The 21068-nt window shown below is 45.5% G+C and overlaps 1 protein-coding gene across 2 annotated transcripts in view; it reads left to right on the top strand.

Moving 5' to 3' along the window:
- Positions 1-20362: 20362 nt before the first annotated feature.
- NMS (neuromedin S) overlaps positions 20363-21068 on the top strand; it is a 115247-nt gene continuing 114541 nt past the window's right edge. Inside the window, exon 1 of one of the 2 annotated variants that reach the window (XM_073670503.1) lies at positions 20363-20685. In XM_073670503.1, the coding sequence (XP_073526604.1) occupies positions 20559-20685 (127 nt within the window). In that variant the 5' untranslated portion in view covers positions 20363-20558. The remainder of the gene's footprint in view (positions 20686-21068) is intronic. The other variant, XM_073670502.1, reaches the window with a different exon arrangement.

Here is a 21068-nt window from a genome sequence, read left to right as displayed (position 1 = left end):
AAACTGTAAGAAGAAAGTTTATTGTGTATCTATACAGCATGCATATTGTTGTGAGCACATCCTTTTTACATGGTGCCATGTTTACAAAGGCCAGTGATCAGTATCGACCATTCTTATGAACGATTATTGACGCGCGTGAAAGGGGCTTATGTTACAACTTAAACACTGAGCATCCAGGCTGACCCCAATGGGAGACATTCAGATCAACTAGATTAATGTGGATTGAGAAAACAAAATCCTTTCATATAAAGCAATACTACCTCTGTGCATTTGGCATATGTCATACTACAGAATCCAAAAATCTACAAGGAAGCCCCTTTAATGCTTCTTACAAAGCAGAGCTGTAATCTGACCGTGTCCACAAGGCCTTAAGTTTTCTTTACACTGAAACTTTTTTTTTTGTTAATGCAAAACATATTTATTGGATAACTAATAAGTTGAAAATATCTGTCAATCTGTCAACCATTTATTACTAATGTAAAAAGTAAACTTTTCTTTTATCTGAAAGAGTGTTGCACACTGCAGGATCCTTTTGTTTCTGACCCTCCATTACTGTTCTTATCGACAAGCTATGATAAAAAAAAAAGGATTAAATAAAGTGTTTTGTTCATAGGTGAAACAGTGCAACTTTTTCCAGATTCTTAAGTATATGATAATATTGTCATAAAATCCAGTAACTATTCTAATATGTAGATTGATGCCAAGTACAAGTATAATATTATCTCTGCAATGTCTTCATCTCTTTCATGAAGGTAAATGGTTTGAACATAAAGCCAGACACAGACACACTAATAAGATCAACTCTTATAATACATCTTCTTCTGGCGAGTGCCTGAAGTCTGCAGCCAGCGAACAGTATAATTGGTTAAAAAGTGTATTTACTAAGAGTATTCATAATAAGCGATGACCTGTGCAACTCAATACATACATATAGGTCAATCAATCCATATGCAGTCAACTACTTGTTTGCTTTTACCAGATAATTTGTTATTTTCTCTGATCTAACACATTACTACACCTCGGCTTGTCCTGTTGGTAATTACTCATATAAAGCCTTTATCATGATTCAATTAAGGGTAACCCCAAGGTGTTCATCTCGAAGAATCAACGCAACATTTGATTTGGTCTCTAAAATTATTCCTACAAATGTGGTGGACCTTGCCATGTAGAGCGTCAAACAATACTGCCATTTTAAACTTATGAGCAAAAGTTAAGATATTCAGAAGACATACCCAGCTGATATTGTGTCACATACAGAGACAAGATCTTCAGACATAGTCTTTATTTCATTGTATCCACTTGATACAAATGCCAAATATGCATATACAGGTTAGTTGTCCGACTGCTTGCTTTCCATAAGATCTTTTTATTCAGCAAGGCATGGAGTCAGTAAGTTCTGCAATTGCGACAAATGGAATATTGGCCCACTTGGCACTCAAACACTCTCAAATCTCTCCATGGACGTAGGTTTTTGTGAATGTAATCTCACTGCATTACCAAGTATGGCCCGGACATACCCTATGGGATCCGTGTCAGGTAACTGACTGGCTGTTGGAGGCTTCTGAATGCCTTTTTTTGCCCGTGAGTCTTGGATCTTTTGCAGTTTGGAGCTCCATGTTCCAGGAAACAAAGTGAATGGGTTTTTTTCAGCAGCCCACCTAAGAGCATGCCAGATAAGACCCACAGAGATGACTGCGAGGAGGGCTATGACAAGGAATGTAAATGTGTTTTGTACTGCATTGTGGGAGACTCAGAGACAAGTGCTGAGTGGTGCTGAAGACTACAACTGTTCTAGAGTAAAGGAGGAGCTGCTGTGTGCCAGCAGGCCATGTGCATAGTATCACAGGTACACAACGTGTATACCGATTTTCTGCCAAGAGCCTGCTGTCTCTAAGGACTGGTATAAGCTTTGCGCTTGTTGAATATTGAAACTGTTACATCAAGCTTCTTGCCTCCCAGTTTGGCCTCATTTTTTGTGTATGAGAAAAATCACAGATTGTCATCAGTGTTTTTGAACCGATTTTCGTCAGTGTGACAGTTTTTGCCATTAAACTTTCATCACTGATTTACAAATATTAAAAAAAAAAAATTGCAAATCTTGCCCTATCCATTTTAATGTTAAAAACGTGATTTTCGCAGATGCATAAACTTGTTTGGGTGATTTTGATCCATGAATTGAATAAAAAACTAACATGTCTCAATTTTTTTTCTTTTTCAGTGTAAAAAAAGGACATTTGAACAGTCACTTTCACTATAATGGATATGTATTCTATCCGTGAAAAACTGGGATAGAAACATTTAAAATGGATGTCTTAAAGAGACTTTAGTAAAATTATATATATATATTCAACAATTTTACTAAAGCCTCTTCAAGACATCCATCTTTATACGCCTGCATTCTATTACATACCTGTTCCAGATCCGAGCTTTGCTCCCTTCACCACGGTCCGCTGAACTCTATTGTGCACCACGTGGGGCTTTGCAAATGGCCCGGCGTGATCCCATGTGATCATCGGCCTTTGCCTATACAAGGCCTACCAAGATACACACCTGTCGTTCTGTCTGCTACCTGTCTGTGGTTTCCCGGACGTCTGCTGTCTGTCTGCGGCTTCCAGTATCTCTGCTACCTGTCTGTGGTTTCCCGGACATCTCCTTTCTGCCTGCAGCTTCCAGTGCCTGTGCTACCTGTTCCTGGTCTTCCAGGACCTCTGATATGGGTCCATCTGCTGCTTCCAGGACGTCTCCTGTATGTTTTTGGCTTCCAGGACCTCTGCTAACTGTCCACCTTTAGCTTACAGGACGTCTTGATATTAAGACTTTCTAGTTGCTCCGGCATTCTGTCTGCTACCTGTGTGTGGTCTCCAAAGACATCTGCGGCCTGCCTGCGGCTTCCAGTTTCTCTGCTGCCTGTCTGCGGTTTCCTGTACATCTCCTTTCTGCCTGAGAATTCCAGTGTCTCTACTACCTGTCTTCAATTTTCCAGGACCTCTGCTATGTGTCTGCCTGCGACTTCAAAGATGTCTCCTGTCCACTTGTGGCTTCCAGGACCTCTGCTACTTGTTCCTGTTTTCCAGGACCTTTGCTACTTGTTTTGGGACTCCTGTCTGTCAGCAGTCTCCCATACCTCTGCCACCTGTTTTGATCATGCCTCAGCTGCCTGCTGCACTGACGGCTGTTGTCTGTATGCCCATCCGGACCTTGGGGTTTGAGGATCCACCTCACCTAGTAAGCCTAACACATTCCTTCTGGCTGAGAGGAATCACTCTGTCACTAATAACCATTGTATCCATACTCTTAAAGGGGAATACTAACATCTTTAATAAAAGGGGTCACCCTGCGTCCTCCACATGTAAGAAACCAACCATTTTACATGCCCCTGGGTGATGGATGCCACTGTTAGGTATTCATCACAGCCCCCATTTTATATATACATGAGCAGCTTTAATAACCTGTAAGTTAAATGGAGGTCATAAACACAATGTGAACATAGCCTTTTTTCGTAAATAAGGTCAATTATCGCTAAACCATAAAACTGATAACAGTTAAAACTGATAAAAATCAGAACGTTTTAAATTAGACATTCAAGATTACAAAATCATTTGCATCTTCCCTGAAAGAACATATTTACTGCTATTACAGGAAGCACATGTACACAGCATCAGTCAAAGAGCTGTCTAACTTCCAGGAAGGTTTTAGAAAATAAAGGAGATTTTTTAATCTTCTAATCTGGCCTATGACAACAGACACAACCCATGCACAGGTATACAGTTGTTCTTAGAAGATAGCAGCCGTGTTTTTTTAAATCTTGTACCACTCTAGCAAAAATGAATTTTTGAGATAGGTTGGCTGCAACTAGTCCTATGAGTTTGATCGTGCCCCACTCTCCCCTGAAGGCAAGTGTCAGGGGAAGGAAGTATGGAGCATGTTGGATTTAAATGGTTATTGTCCTTTAAGATAACATGATGATCTCATTTAATAGATTATCTGATAAATAGGCAATTTACAAATCTCTTCATTTAAATTTGTTGTCTTGTCCCTGAAAAAAAAATGACAGCCACTAGGTGTCTCCCTTTTGTCTTACTGCATGTTGTAAGGTATAATCAATCTTTAATAGCATAGACATTAAGATGGAGTACATAAGTAGGTCAGGTCTTTCATCCGGCTCTCCTGTCTGTCAAACTGGATGCAGGCATACCTCAGAGGCAAGCTTTCTGTTTCAGACAGACAAGCCATTGGACAATGGCAAGTGCAATATATGTGAGTGGAAAGGAAGTTCAAGCACATATGGTGCTGTCAGAATGCTCATTAAGAAGAACTGTGCACTAAAAAAAAAGTGAATGGCAGTTTAAACAGCATGAGAATTGGGATAGGTTCTGGAACTATTAGTCTATGAAGTGTACCAAATCAGTTTTAACTGGTTATAAAAGTAGATGGCAGTAAAACCACATTTTGGAGCATTAAAATATCGTTCACAGTTAGATAGTTAGTATGTTTACATGCCAACCTTTGCTATATTTCGGGGACAAACCCCTTACTTGAAGGGGTATTCGGAAGTACAAAGTAATTTTCATCCTAAATCCCGATCTATTTAGTGCAATAATCTAAATTATTTTCTAATCTACATGAATTAAACATTTCATATCCTTCCCTAACTGCACTATCTAAATGCTTTTCTTTTTTCCACTTCTTTTTTGATGACGCATCATTTGAGAATCCCAGTGCATGCCCAGTGCGGTCATCGCTGCAGCCCCTGCTCCCTCCCTGAAATGAAGCCTCATTAGTGACGCTTGTTCAGGGGCCGGTGAAGTAGGCTGAGATCAGCAATAATGAGCCAACAACAGAACGGGTTGTCAAAATACCCAGCGTGCAGAGACCAGCGCCACCCCCCGCATGTGGCGTCACTGGTCTCTGCATGCTGGGTATTCTGGCAAAGCGCTCTGTTACCGGCTTGTTACTGCTGATCTGAGCTGTCAGAGCGCTCGCTGTCATTGTGCACTTGCACATAGTGCAAGGATTAGCCCAGCCCCTGAAACACACAGCCTCTGCTCCCTGATGATTCTTCATTTGAGTATCCCAGCATGCACTGGGATTGTGAAGTGAAGTGTCATTAAAAACAAATGAAAAAAAATAGAAAAGCAGTTAGATACTGTAGTTAGGGAAGGCTATGGAATTTTTAATTCAAGTATTGTATATTAGAAAATAGTTTAGATTACCGCACTAGATAGATAGGGATTTAGGATGAAAATTACTTTGGACTTCGGACCACCCCTCTAAATATAGGCATGCTTAAAAGGGTATTCCCATCTCCAAGACCCTATCCCAATATGTAGTGGGTGTAATAATAATAATTATTATTATAATAATAACAAATACCTCCAATTAGAAATGTAGTATAGTTTTTCTGATTTGCTATGTCTCTTTTCTCATGTGCAGGCATTACAGGACCTTAGGTATCCACGGTTATGACCACTAGCAACTAGCTAACTGTCACTATATCAGTGGTCGTAACCATGGATACCTAAGGTCCTGCAATGCCTGCACATGAGGAAAGAGACATAGGCAATCATAAAAACTATGCTACATTTCTAATTGGAGGTATTTTTCTAATATTATCATTATTACACCTTCTACAAATTGGGATAGGATCTTGTAGATGGGATCACCCCTTTAAAGAACAATGTAGGTACAAAATAGTCGGCACTCCGTAAACCTTGTTAGTAATAGTGGTGCACATGGAAAGTGCTGCTTCGGCAGCACATATACTTGTGTAGTTTCCCTACATGTGGAATAAATGAACTGATTGAACACACATGAGTGCCAGGATTTTCTCTACTTTGTCTGCACCCCTTTAAAGAAAACCTGTCATGTCCCCAAATGCAAATACTGCATATATGTGGTTAATCTGCAGGATAATAGCATTCCAAAGCTACCAGGAAAAAATAAACTTTATGCCTCCCATGAGTCACCAGCTTTCAGTCACGGCTTTGAATACTGTGAGCGGTGACTGTAAGCACATCCTGCTACTTTGATATCTCCCTGTGCACAGATGCGCTGCAGAGCAAGCTGTCAAAGTGCTGGGACATGTTTATACTCACTGTGTACTGAGCAGTGACTGAAGCTGCGCCTCTATGACTGAAGGCCAATGGCTCCCTAAGAGGAAAAAAGCTCATTTCCTCCTGGTCACCACACTTTCAGTAATGGGGCCAGAATGCATTATAAATTTATAATTAGTGATGAGCGAGCATACTCGCAAGTATTCGGTACTCATCCGAGCATCTCAGTACTCAAGATGCTCGGAGCTCGCCGAATACTTGCGAGATGCTCGGGCGGATGCTCGGGTCCCCTCCCTGCATGTTTTGGCGCTCTTTAGAGTGCCAATCAACATGCAGGGATTGCCTGCCATGCACTGTAATGAAGTAGCCATGTTGGTTGTGGCATTACAGCGATTGGCTGGCCGCACAGCGTCATCAAGTCTATATCAGACCTGGCGCCGCTGTGCTCATCACAGTCACTCCGGAATCAGGCAGAGTACGGAGAGGTGCTGCTGCGTCAGGGAGAGATTTGCTTGTGTATTAGGTAGTGTAGGGAGAAAAAGCGTACATTACACATATCCATCTTAACAAACAGTCCTTCTGAGGACTAATCTATTGAAGTGACCGCGGGCAAGGCCGCGCGTTGGTATCTATGATCTGGCCCAGCAAGATCCCCACACACAGACTCTATCTTGATAACCGTATCTTTACTTGAATACATTTTTAACATAGCAGAACACAGGATGTGTCCCCCGTCGCAGGCCTGTCTGTCTTTGTAGGAAGGCGTCCCAGCCGAAGAAAAAAAAACAGGAACAACAAATTTCGCTGAAAGGAAGGAATACTTCGGCCTCTCGCCAGAGGTCCCGCTTATAGTCTCTCTGATCCGGATAGCAGCTCTTGTGGATTCCCTTGTGTAGTCCACACTCCAGTAGCGGGGAGTGTAACAGCTGAATCCTTCAGCAGTGCGGAAGCTGGGGAAAGCTCTGAGGAAAAGATGTCAGATAACAGCAGCCACGTTGAGAGTATCCTCTAAGGCACACACGAGGACCTGCACACCGTCCTGGTTCTTTTCACAGACTCTCTCAGACTCTCCGCGCGCTTTTTCCTTCTTCTCACTCTGGTCACGTGACTCTCTAGGGCGGGACACAGGAGACTCAGTCTTTTTCTCTGTCATCACACCCTGCGCAGGTGCAACCTCTGGCCACAAGGTGGCAACACCATCCTGCGTAATCATTTCTGTCACAGGCTCTATCTCAATTATCATAGAACAGCCAGAGCCTGCCAGCTCACTACACGCCCCCCACTCAAAGGTTGGCAGTCCCTGTCAACGACCGGCTCCAGGGCGGCGATGGCTGTGGATGTGACAGGGGGCGGATGGGAAGAGGGCCACACATATTGGTCTCTGTAGGACTGTACTGGAGGTACCCCTGCAGTGGTCCTCGTTGTCCGCCTAACGGGTTGGATCCCCTCTCTCCGATCAGTCACCCCACTCTCTTTCCCAGTCAACATGTCAGTAGAGGAGGTAATCGGTTCAAGTGCGTCAGTCGGACGGACAGGGGTAGGCATGCATTTAATCTCTACATCCCCGGGGTCAGTGTCTCCGACAGTATTAGTGATATCCATCTCTCTAGGTATCACAGTAGGGGAGTCAGGCTGGGAGCGACAGGGGCGCAACATATTACGGTGCAAAGTTCGGATGCTGCCGCTGTCTTCGCCCTGCACTCGATAGACGGGGCCACCGGGGTACGGCTGTCCAATTACTCGATAGACTTCGGTCTCCCACTTGGGCCGGAGTTTCCCTTGCGGTTTCTTTATACGGACTAGGACCAGTTGACCTACATTCAGTGAGTCCTCTTGTACCGGAAGTGGGTCAGCGTGCACTTGATCCTGGATTTGTCGGCCTACTAGCCGGTAGACAGTCTCCATTCTCTGGCGGTGTGTTTGCAGCCAGGAAGGATAGGTACCACAGGTATCTTCTTCGGAGCTAGACAGTTGCAACTCATGGATGTCTTGGCCTGGACGGCCAAAGAGAAGGGTGTATGGGGTGTATCCGGTGACGGAATGGACTTGATTATTATAGGCCCACAGCAGTTCTGGGAGGAATCGAGGCCAGTCGGGCTTTTTGTCTTCAGCCAGTGTCCGGATCAGTTGTAAGAGGGTCCGGTTAAAGCGTTCACACGCGCCATTCCCTTGTGGATGGTAAGGGGTGGTCCTGGACTTGTTGATTCCATACATCCGTTGGAGTTCTTCAATGACTCGCCCTTCGAAACAAGCTCCCTGATCAGAGTGTAGCCGCTCCGGACACCCGTAGACCCGAACAAATTGCTGACAGATGGCCTGTGCAGCTGATTCAGCAGTCTGATCCTTGGTAGCAACAGCGACGGCGAATTTCGTGAAGTGGTCCACCATCACCAGACAGTACTGGTAGCCACTATTCGCCGTTCCGATCAACAGATAGTCCACCATCAACAGCTCGAGGGGCCTCGACGTCTTAATAGTCTGGACGGGGGCACGCTGCTCCGCGGACTTGTGGAATTCACAGGTACGGCATCCTTGACAGATGTTTTCAACCAGCTTACGGAGCCCCGGACAAAAAATGAACTGCTGGGTCCACCGGAGGGTCTTGTCTATGCCGAAGTGGCCTTTCCTCCTGTGAGCTTCGCCCATCATCTCATGGGCCAACTGCATTGGGACAACAATCTGCAAACACTCCTCCAGCATATGGGATAAAAGGGCCCTGCGATACAGGACTCCATCTTTCACGATCAGCCGATCCCATTGGGCAAGCAGAGCCAAGGCTCCGGTCGATAGTCGGGCTCTCACTTCAGAGGGCGGTTTCTCTTGTTTATTCACATACTGTTTCAGTAAGACGTACTCGGGATCTCGATCTTGAAGCTTGGCCCATTCTTGCTGGGACACGGGAGATCCCACTACGGCTTCAATCCCCCCTACTCGCTTTGCGAGCCGGGCAAAGTCAGGCATCTCATCTTCCTCCAACTCTTCATCCCGGTCCCCCACTGGCGGGGATGATGTCACTCTAGACAGGCTGTCAGCATTCTGATTCTCGTTCCCCGCTCTGTATTTAATTTTGTACTGGAATCTAGAGAGCCTGGCCATCCAGCGCTGTTCCATTGCCCCTAGTTTGGCATTCTCTAGGTGGGCAAGAGGATTGTTGTCCGTCATGACCAGCACCTCCGCTCCTGTCAGATAGCCGGCAAATTTCTCCATCATAGCCCAAGTCAGAGCCAAGAGTTCCAAGCGGAAGGAGCTCTAGTTGACGGGATTCTTTTCGGTATCACGGAGAGACCTACTGGCATAGGCTATCACGCGTTCTTTACTATCTTGAACTTGAGAGAGGACCGCCCCTAGACCTTGAAGGCTGGCGTCGGTGTGCAACTGAAACGGTAATGTGTAATCTGCATACGCCAGAACAGGGGGTGATGGTAGAGCAGCCTTAAGTGCCTGAAAGGATCTTTCTCGGTCAGGCCCCCAACTGATGCGTCGTCCTCTGGGACTGTTCGCGGTCCCTCGGAGAACCTCATGCAGTGGTTCAGCAAGCCGAGCAAAGTCCTTGACAAACCGACGGTAGTAGCCTGCCAGCCCCAGAAAAGCCCGAACTTCTTTGACGATAGTTGGCTGCGGCCACTCTTGAACGGCTGCTATCTTCTCCGGAGAGGGCTGGACACCTTCGGCCGAGATCCGGTGACCCAAGTAGTCGATTTCCTGCTGGAACAGACGGCACTTGCTGGGCTTCAACTTCAAGCCATGTCCCCTCAAGCGCTGGAACACTTGGCCAAGCTTGTGAAGATGATCCTCGAAGGTGGCGGAGTATGCCACGATGTCGTCAAGGTATATCAGCATAAACTCAAAGTTAAAGTCTCCCAGACAGCGTTCCATCAGTCTCTGAAAGGTCCCTGGTGCGTTATTCAAGCCGAACGGCATCCGGTCGAACTCATACAGGCCCATGGGAAGGATGAAGGCGGTCTTTTCCCTGTTCTTCTCACTCATTGGAACCTGCCAATATCCACTGGCCAGGTCTAGGGACGAAAAGTATTTGGCCTTCTTCAGGGCGGTCAGTGACTCTTTGATCCGGGGAAGTGGATATGAGTCCCGGATAGTGCAAGCGTTCAGCCTACAGTAGTCTACGCAAAATCTCAGGGAACCATCTTTCTTTTTGACTATCACCACGGGTGCAGCCCACGGGCTCTGGCTTTCACGTACCACTCCGGCGTGTAGCATGGATTCTAATAGGCTTTTCACCTCCTGGTATTGTTGAGGTGGTATCTGCCGGTACCTCTCGCGGATAGGGGGGGTATCGCCCGTGGGTATCTCGTGCTGGATACTGGTGGTACACCCAAAGTCTGTGTCATGCTTTGCAAAGGAGTCTTGGTGTTCCCGCAGGAGTTCCTCCACTTGAGACACTTCTTGTTTGGTGTATTGAGACGTGTCTAGCTGTACTTTTTCCTGTAGTTTTCGCCCAATGTCTTCATCGTCTACTTGGGCGTTTATGGCTGAGACGGTTACCGTCCAGTCGCCTTCTGTAGACGGGGTGAATTTTAGGGGTCCAATGGGATTCACTTCTGTGGGTAGGGCATATACCCGGGCAAGTTGAGTGCCGGCTTCAAGGGCTAGGCCTACGTCTGCGGTGTTGTTTAGCCACTAGTGCGAGCAACTAGTGGGTTTAGCTTACCCCCACTTGGGGTCCTCGGCTCGATCAACACCTCAACCCCCTCAAGTTGTCAGTGGGTGTGTTAAGGGGTAAGGAAATGACTGTCTCTTTTTCAGCGGACAAAGAAATCCGGGTACGGCGTGGCACCGTAATGGCGGCTAGGGGTAGTTGTTCCTCTGCCATCTGTTGAAGTCCAACGGTCCGGATTACGCGCTGGATCGCCAGACGAGTCGGCTTATGTTTGGTGACTTTCTGCCAGTATTTGGGTCCTTTTCTTGTCAACAGCATAAGATCTAGGTCTTTCAAGATGTTCATTCCAACTATCACTGGGGTCTCGGAGCCGAAACCTTCCTTGACGATGACGATCCCTCGTTTCCCTAAGTCCTGTCCGCAGGCCTTTGTGTCCATCCAAGCAACTCCGGTCACTGGAATGGGTAGATTATTAGCCGCAATAATCTTAATGGCGGTGTCTGGGTCACAAGCAGTTCTTGGTTTGAGGTAATTTTCGTAAAACTGTTTAGAGATCGTGGTCACTTGTGACCCGGTGTCCATCAGTCCCTGTACGGCAATTCCTTCCAGGACAACTTCAAGTGTCGGGCTATTCGAGGCAAGAGCACTCCGCCGTCGGCTCTGTTTTTCCACACCCCTCTCCTTGGCCTCCCCTGCTGCGCGAGCCTCAGCTGCAGGGGTGTGTAGTTTAACGGCGGCCATTGTGGTGAGGCCCGGCGTGGTAGCTCTGCTTGTGGATATGGCTGGGGTTCCATTCGCTGGTCTGATCGAAATTCCCTTCGCTGGGGTGACTGAGGGTTTGTTCGTTGGTGCGACGGAGGTTTTTGCAGAGGGAAGTGTTGAGGACAACGATTTGCCCTATGGCGAGGATCACCGCATGACCAACACTGTCCCACGGGACAACTAGGCTGTCTTCGCTGGTCTCCCTGTCGGTCTAATGTTAACTGTAATACCTGTTTCTGTAAGTCTGTACCATCTGTTTCAGGTATTCCATGTCACTGTTCGGATTTTTAATGTCAGATGTGGATCTGCACGCAGCACCTGGAATCCCCACATCCATGACGGGTCCCCTTGAACGTTCTATGGCTTCCTGTTTGACTTCAGCAAAAGTAAGAGTCGGCATCATCCGGATCAAGTCCTGTAACGTGCGGTTAAGATACTGGTCTCTCAGTCCTATTACAAATTGGTCTCTCAGTACCAGGTCACGAGGAGCCATACCAGCTAGTTGTTCCCCTTTTCCACAAGCTTGTTCAAGAAGTACCTGAAGGGCGTTCGCATATTGGGGAATATCCTCCCATTCAAGCTGCGTCCGTCTAAAGAACATGTGTCGCAGTGTTCCCTGGTATGTGGTCGGCCCATAGGTGTTCTCCAGCACCCGCACCGAATCATCCACTGTACGCTGGCCCCTGACCGTCTCCAGTCTGACTGTCGTCCATGCCTCCCCCTCTAGCGTCAGTACCGCCATTTCTGCCAAGGTCTTAGGGTCAATATTATACATTTCCCCCAGTATCCGGACTTGTTCCGCTCACTCTGGTACAGGGTAGTTTCGTCCACCAAATTTCCTGACCTGATTCACAATAGACACCGGCGGGGCTTTCTGACTGTACATGTGGCCTGGGTGGGAATCCTGTTGGTCACAGATCCTGCTGACTACGCCAGATGAAGTGACCGCGGGCAAGGCCGCGCGTTGGTATCTGTGATCTGGCCCAGCAAGATCCCCACACACAGACTCTATCTTGATAACCGTATCTTTACTTGTATACATTTTTAACATAGCAGAACACAATAAATGACAACCGTAAATGTTCACAGCAATAACGTGTACTTATAAGCTGACCCTCACTGTCCCTACTCACACGTTACCAGTCCTTTACTCCAGAAGGATGTGTCCCCCGTCGCAGGCCTGTCTGTCTTTGCAGGAAGGCGTCCCAGCCGAAGAAAAAAAAACAGGAATAACAAATTCCTCTCGCCAGAGGTCCCGCTTACAGTCTCTCTGATCCGGATAGCAGCACTTGTGGATTCCCTTGTGTAGTCCACACTCCAGTAGTGGGGAGTGTAACAGCTGAATCCTTCAGCAGTGCGGAAGCTGGGGAAAGCTCTGAGGAAAAGATGTCAGATAACAGCAGCCACGTTGAGAGTATCCTCTAAGGCACACACGAGGACCTGCACACCGTCCTGGTTCTTTTCACAGACTCTCTCTGACTCTCCGCGCGCTTTTTCCTGCTTCTCACTCTGGTCACGTGACTCACTAGGGCGGGACACAGGAGACTCAGTCTTTTTCTCTGTCATCACTCCCTGCGCAGGTGCAACCCCTGGCCACAAGGTGGCAACACCATCCTGCGTAATCATTTCTGTCACAGGCTCTATCTCAATTATCACAGAACAGCCAGAGCCTGCCAGCTCACTACACTGTCTGCAGAGATATCGGGCAGGCAGGGTGTATATAGGCAGGCAGGGTATATAGCAGACTGCAGTGCATATAGCACAAGAGGCTCCATTCCAATTCTGCCTTCTGTTGCTGTTAGCTACAGTTAGGTCCATATATATTTGGACAGAGACAACATTTTTCTAATTTTGGTTCCAGACATTACCATAATGAATTTTAAACAAAAACAATTCAGATGCAGTTGAAATTCAGACTTTCAGCTTTCATTTGAGGGTATCCACATTAAAATTGGATGAAGGGTTTAGGAGTTTCAGCTCCTTAACATGTGCCACCCTGTTTTTAAAGGGACCAAAAGTAATTGGACAATTGACTCCCAGGCTATTTCATGGACAGGTGTGGGCAATCCCTTTGTTATGTCATTCTCAATTCAGCAGATAAAAGGCCTGGAGTTGATTTGAGGTGTGGTGCTTGCATTTGGAAGCTTTTGCCGTGAAGTAAACATGCGGTCAAAGGAGCTCTCCATGCAGGTGAAACAAGCCATCCTTAAGCTGCAAACACAGAAAAAACCCATCCGAGAAATTGCTACAATATTAGGAGTGGCAAAATCTACAGTTTGGTACATCCTGAGAAAGAAAGAAAGCACTGGTGAACTCATCAATGCAAAAAGACCTGGGCACCCACGGAAGACAACAGTGGTGGATGATCGCAGAATAATCTCCATGGTGAAGAGAAACCCCTTCACAACAGCCAACCAAGTGAACAACACTCTCCAGGAGGTAGGCGTATCAATATCCAAATCTACCATAAAGAAAAGACTGCATGAGAGTAAACACAGAGGGTTCACTGCACGGTGAAAGCCACTCATAAGCATCAAGAATAAAAAGGCTAGACTGGACTTTGCTAAAAAACATCTAAAAAAGCCAGCACAGTTCTGGAAGAACATTCTTTGGACAGATGAAACCAAGATCAACCTCTACCAGAATGATGGAAAGAGAAAAGTATGGCAAAGGCGTGGTACAGCTCATGATCCAAAGCATACCACATCATCTGTAAAACACGGCGGAGGCAGTGTGCTGGCTTGGGCATGCATGGCTGCCAGTGGCACTTGGTCACTAGTGTTTATTGATGATGTGACACAGGAAAGAAGCAGCCGAATGAATTCTGATGTATACAGAGCCATACTATGTGCTCAGATCCAGCCAAATGCAGCCAAACTGATTGGTCGTCGTTTCATACTACAGATGGACAATGACCCAAAACATAAAGCCAAAGCAACCCAGGAGTTTATTAAAGCAAAGAAGTGGAATATTCTTGAATGGCCAAGTCAGTCACTTGATCTCAACCCAATTGAGCATACATTTCACTTGTTAAAGACTAAACTTCAGACAGAAAGGCCCACAAACAAACAGCAACTGAAAACCACCGCAGTGAAGGCCTGGCAGAGCATCAAAAAGGAGGCAACACAGCGTCTGGTGATGTCCATAAGTTCAAGACTTCAGGCAGTCATTGCCAACAAATGGTTTTCAACCAAGTACTAGAAATGAACATTTTATTTACAATTATTTAATTTGTCCAATTACTTTTGGTCCCTTTAAAAACAGGGTGGCACATGTTAAGGAGCTGAAACTCCCAAACCCTTCATCCAATTTTAATGTGGATACCCTCAAATGAAAGCTGAAAGTCTGAACTTCAACTGCATCCGAATTGTTTTGTTTAAAATTCATTGTGGTAATGTCTAGAACCAAAATTAGAAAAATGTTGTCTCTGTCCAAATATATATGGACCTAACTGTATTTCTATACAAAGGCCCAGGTCTCAGGGGACAGGAATACTTTTTTTTGGATCTTAATCCTCATTATTTGCTTAAAAAGCAATCCAGAGAACACCGTTTTTCTGTGCCATTTGCTTGTTGGCACTGCAGAATACAGCCAGGTTCTTTCCATATTACAGCGCTAGAAATCCAGCTATTTAAAACTGTGTTTTCTCTGTCACATGGATCACATATACATTTTCAGAAAATACTGCCATTTTTGGCCTCCATTCAAATTTTTTTTCACTGTCTCAGTGAAGTTTTTGACACCAGTTTGCTGTTCAAACTAGTTACCTACAGGCCAAGTATTTAAAACTGTGTTTTCTCCGTCACACGGATCACATATATGTTGTCAGAAAATACTGCCATTTCTGGCCTCCATTAAAAATTTCTTTCAGTGTGTCAGTGAAGCAATTCACACCAGTTTGCTATTCAAACTAGCTACCTACAGGCCAGGTATTTAAAACTCTGTTTTCTCCATCACATGGATCACATATAAGTTCGCTCCAAACTCAGTCATTTGTAGTGAGCGTGGAAGATACTGTCCTCCATTTAAAATGGGCAAAGCACGTGGCAAGGGACGGGGAACTGGACGTGATGGTAATGGTGCATGCAGAGGCCGAGGACAAGGCCGTGGGCAAGCTGAAATTGTGCCACAACAAACACCCACATCTTCTCGCCCGACCTTCCTGTCCCATTTCCTAGGGGACCGCAGCACACCACTATGGAACCCAGAGCAGTGTCAAAAGGTTGTTGGTTGGATAGCGGATAATGCTTCCAGTCACTTAGCCATCACCACCACCCTGTCTTCCACATGGTCTCAGTAGCTGTGAGAATGGACCGCATATTCCTCACCCTGATCTTCCTTCCTCCCACCATGCCGAATCCCCAGAGACAACTGATCCCACATTTTTACACTCTGAAGAGCTGTTCACTTTTCCATTTATAGATTCGGGCCTCTCGCCCGGTCCACTTGGAGCTGGGCAAGAGGAGATCGCATGTAGCGATGCCCAAATATTTGAGCAGCCACGGTCACACAAAGGTGACGGTGGGAAAGTCTCACAAGAGATGGACGATGATGAGACACAATTGCCAGAAAGTCAGGAGGAGGACCAGGGTGCGGAAGTGGAAGACGAGGTGGTGGATGATATAGTGACTGACTCAACCTGGCAGGAGGACATGCAGAGCGAGGAGAGCAGCACACAGGGGGAGGGAGGCAGAGCACCCCAACAGGCAGGAAGAAGCAGTGTGGTGGCCGCAGACAGAAGGAAGGCAACCGTTCCCCGTAGCACCAACACGAAGGAAGTTGCCAGTACAGATATTAGGTCTTCCTGAGTCTGGTTGCTTTTTAAAGACTCTGATGATAACCCTAAAAAGGCCATTTGCACCACCTGCCATGCCAGCATCAGTAGGGGTGGCAAAACGACCAGACTGACCACCACCACCATGATCAGGCACATGGCAGCAAAGCACCCGACTTTGTGGGCCGAACCCCAGGGTCCAGGAACAGTGTCTACGGGTGGCACCATTGCTTCTTCCGCAGTCGTGCATGCAAGCCAATCCCCTGTCCATGGTGCATGCGAAGATGCCTCCTGCCCTGCACCTGTCGTTGCACACTCTCAAGTAGCAGCATCAGGAAGCACATCCACGTCCTTGTCCCAGCACAGCGTTCAGTTGTCCATACCCCAGTCCTTGGAACGCAAGTGCTAATACGCAGCCAATGCCCCACAGGCCACACTACTAAATTCTCACATTTCACGACTGCTTGCGCTCGAAATGTTGCCTTTTAGGCTCTTGGAGACGGAAGCATTCCACAACCTGATGGCGGCGGCCGTCCCTCGGTACTCGGTCCCCAGCCGCCACTATTTTTCCCGGTGTGCCGTCCCCGCATTACACAAGCACGTGTCCCAAAACTTTAGCCGTGCCCTCAAAAACGCAGTTACCGGGAAAGTCCACTTAACCACGGACATGTGGACAAGTGCTTTTGGGCAGGGACACATAGTGGAAGCAGGGACCCAGTCGGACCTTGGGACGGAACACGTCGTCCCGACGCCAAGGATTGCGGGCCCTAGGTCAATCAGGGTTGCCCCCACGGTCTACAGCTCCTGCACCTCATCCTCCTCAGCCTCCTCCTCCTCTTCAGCCTCCATCTCCGAAATGACCACATCAGTCACAAGCTGGAAGCACTGCCGCACTGCCTCGGCCAAGCGGCAACAGGCTGTGCTGAAGTTAATATGCTTAGGTGACAAACCGCGCAATGCTGAAGAGTTGTGGACAGCTCTGAAAGAGCAGGCAGATCTGTGGCTCACACCGCTGAACCTACAGAGTTTTCTCAGCCGCTCCCATCGCACAGGCCCTGAGAAGCGGGGTACTATCACAAGGAGTGCAAAGTTTGGGAAGATGCTGAGGGAGTACCTTGCCAACTGTACCAATGTCCTTTGTGATTCCTCTGTGCCTTATAATTATTGGGTATCCAAGCTGGATACGAGGAATGAACTGGCTCTCTATGTCTTGGAGGTCCTGGCCTGCCCTGCCGCCAGCGTTTTATCAGAGCGGGTTTTTAGTGCCGCTGGTGGAATTATAACTGATAAGCGCATCCGCCTGTCAACTGAAAATGCTGACAGGCTGACTCTTATAAAAATGAACATGGGCTGGATTGGGCCAGACTTCTCAACAACACCGAATGATAGCAGCGTAACATAAACTCAAATCCAGTGTCTTTTCTTGGGAGATGTATTCCCATGCACCTTTTCACACTCTTCCTGATTTTGGCTATTTGCTCTTGTCCTCCTCCTTCTCCTCATCCTCCACCACCATATCACCAGGGTGACCGTGGTCCGTGAACACCCACATAATTTTTTTAAAGGGTGTTTATGATGCCTGTAAAAAAAAATTTTATACAGTATGTTCATGTATACCCCCCAGGGGTAAATGTTTGTCAGCCAATACACTTAGTGCATGGGCATTACAAGTATAGGAGGCCCACTCCTTTCTAATGGAAATAATTTTTTATGAGGCCCTCCTCCATGCCTCTTCCAAGGCGCATTGGAGTACCTCCCAGTTTTTGGCAGCCCTTGCATTCACTGCATAGGCCAACACTATGGGAGACCCACTTCCTAATAATGGGAATATTTTTTTATGAGGCCCTCTGCATCTCTTCCAAGGGGCATTGGAGGTCCTCCAAATTTTTGCCAACCCTTGCATTCACTGCATAGGCAAACACAATGGGAGACTCACTTCCTAATAATGGGAACATTGTTTTCAGGAGGCCCTCTGACCTCCACGTCTTTTCCAAGGGGCATTGGAGTGCCTCCAAATTTTTGGCAACCCTTGCATTCACTGCATAGGCAAACACAAAGGGAGACCTACTTCCTAATAATGGGACTCTTGTTTTCAGGAGGCCCTCCTCTAAGTCTCTTCAAAGGGGTATTGGGGTGCATCCAAATTTTCAAAGTGGTATTGGGGTGCATCCAAATTTTGGGCAGCCCTGGCACTCACTGCATACGCAATAACAGTATAGGAGACCCACTCTTTAGTAATCGGAACAAAAAAACATAGCCGGCTGATGGCTGTCTAAGAATAGTGAGGGCCAACTGCTGGCCCTTTAAGAATAGTAAAGGTCACCTGATGGCCCTATAAAAATAGGCTTTGTGACTCTCAGAGTCCCTCCTTCATAAATGAAACACGATGTGTCTGATGATATCTCACACATCACATGGCCAGATAAGGTTGTAAAATGTTAAAGTGACATTTCCCAGTTTATGCATTTGTCACGGTTGAAAGCAATGCAAAAGTGAAAAAATGCATCAAAAACGCTACGTGTGAACATAGCCCAAGGTGTGGAGGAGCATTTTTGTTTTTGGTTATTTGTTTTGCTTTATATACAAGTCATTACCCTGGAAAGGATGTTCCTTAACATATTTCCCAGGAAATTCCATTTTGGTTTCGTTTTGGTATGTTTTATTGTGAATCCGTAAAAGTGGCGTAATACCTCTGACAACGTTGTTGACAGAAGTGACCTGGGAGTCAGAAATGCTTCTAGTGGTCTTCCCCATGCTGTCCCCATGTCATTTGAGCATTGTTCCCATCGATTTGGGCAATTTTTAGGACCTCTGCAGACCGCCGGGGGGGAGCTGCCTGAAAAATGCTCGAGTTTCCCATAAACTTACATTGGGCTCATTGCTCGGGTTGAGCACCCGAGTATTCCAATTTGCTCGACCCGAGCATCGAGCACCCGAGCATTTTAGTGCTCGCTCATTACTAATTATAATGCTATTAACCCTATATAAATAAGTAAATACCATTTGCAGACATGACAGGTTCCCTTTAAGAAATGGGTTAATATCCAAAATGTAGCCAGGATTAACATGCTGCCATGTTAACTATCTGCAGCCAGATTTTATTTTAACAAGTAGTAAAAAAGAGTGAATGAAAAACCTAAATTCAGTGATTATGAAGAGTAATATACTTTTGTCCATATTGTGTAGCTAAAGTGTAAAACTAATTATAGATTGTATAGAGATGATAAATATGTAGAATAAAAAGATGATTTAATCCCATTGTGAATAATTTGGCAAATCATTTATTTTCTTCATTGCAAATGATGGACCGATTTACTTTTTGGCTTTAGGTATCTACTGTCAGCCATATAATGTAGGTAGACTCCAAAGACATACTGATAGGGAATTTAGATTGTGAGCCCCAATGGGGACAGCGATGATAATGTCTGTAAAGCGCTGCGGAATATGTTGGCGCTATATAAAAATAAAGATTTATTATTATTATTTATAGATCTAATGCTATTTTTTTAGCTAAAAGTCAAGCTAAAAAGGACTGATTATCTTATATACAGTATATAGTGTTAATACAACAATCAATGAAATTGATTATTGAGCATAAATACTTTTATCCAGCTTTCACGCAATTGGAGGTACAGCTCCTCATTTCCTATGCTAGCCTTTTTTATTATTAAAATACTTTGACTAATACTTCAATAATCCAAGTCAATCCCAGCGGTCAAACTCCTAATGGAAGTGATTTCTTTGGAGGTTTTTTAATGAGCCATTGACATAATGGAGGGATTAAGTGTAAAACTAAAACTAGGACTTGTTGTTTTGTAAGCAAAATTGCACCAAAAAGTGCTTAATAAGACGTCAATGGTAGTTAAGGCTCTTACGTAAGACTGTGCAATCTCTGAATCACTTCTTGAACACTCATTTTTTTTGTAAGATCTCTGAGTACAACCTTCAGCAAATGTCATAAAATAGTAATTGTTAATAAACTCCACGGGAAGTAAAAAAGCTATTATTTTTCTAAGGGCAAGTCAAGTGATATCACATAGTGTTCATGAGCAGCATTTCCTATCTGCTCCAACGTCAGTGGTAGTTATAAGATTCCCTATTGTGCAATAATATAGATCCTCTCTTCTCCCCTACTTACTCAACCCTTAGCTAATCAGGCAACATTGATTTGGGGGGGCAATGCCTCATAAATAAGAGCTCAGCATGACACTGGGATAGAAAGTAGGATCCTGCAAGGTGCTGATTGCCTCCACTCCTATGGGATACAGTGTTCCATTTAAAGAGATATCACAGCACTGTGGATGAGCCAGACACAGACTCACAGATCTAACCTTCAACAGTTCCTGGCAAGATGCTCAAGTACAGGACACACAAAAGAGACAAGTCATCTACAGAGAGGATCAAATCTGTAAAACACCATCCACCACTGCCTCTGCTGTTTGTGATCTGCTGCCTGAGCTCCCTACAGCTTTCCTCAGGTAAGAGCCTATCACCTTTAATTACTGGTGTATAACATCTGCAACTATTGCAGCATAGCAATACAAACTACCTATCAAGGTAATTAAGACTCAATATCATCTCCTGTGACCGGGATGACAAGTTGGTTTTAGCAATTAACCTAAATAGAATATTCCCAAATTTAATTCTGCAAAAATATCCCAACTATGTATTACTGTATAATTAACTGCTATTTTATAGTATTAGATAGTTTGTGTAATATTTATATTGCTGTATAATTAACTGCTATTTTATAGTATTAGATAGTTTGTGTAATATTTATATTACTGTATAATTAACTGCTATTTTATAGCATTAGATAGTTTGTGTAATATTTATATTACTGTATAATTAACTGCTATTT

The sequence above is a fragment of the Phyllobates terribilis genome, unplaced genomic scaffold (genome assembly GCF_046119375.1).
Source record: "Phyllobates terribilis strain yellow unplaced genomic scaffold, ASM4611937v1 Scaffold_2__4_contigs__length_985480577, whole genome shotgun sequence".
NCBI lineage: Eukaryota > Metazoa > Chordata > Amphibia > Anura > Dendrobatidae > Phyllobates > Phyllobates terribilis.
The sequence above is the reverse complement of the archived record's forward strand: the minus strand, read 5'-3'. Positions and strand labels throughout refer to the sequence as shown.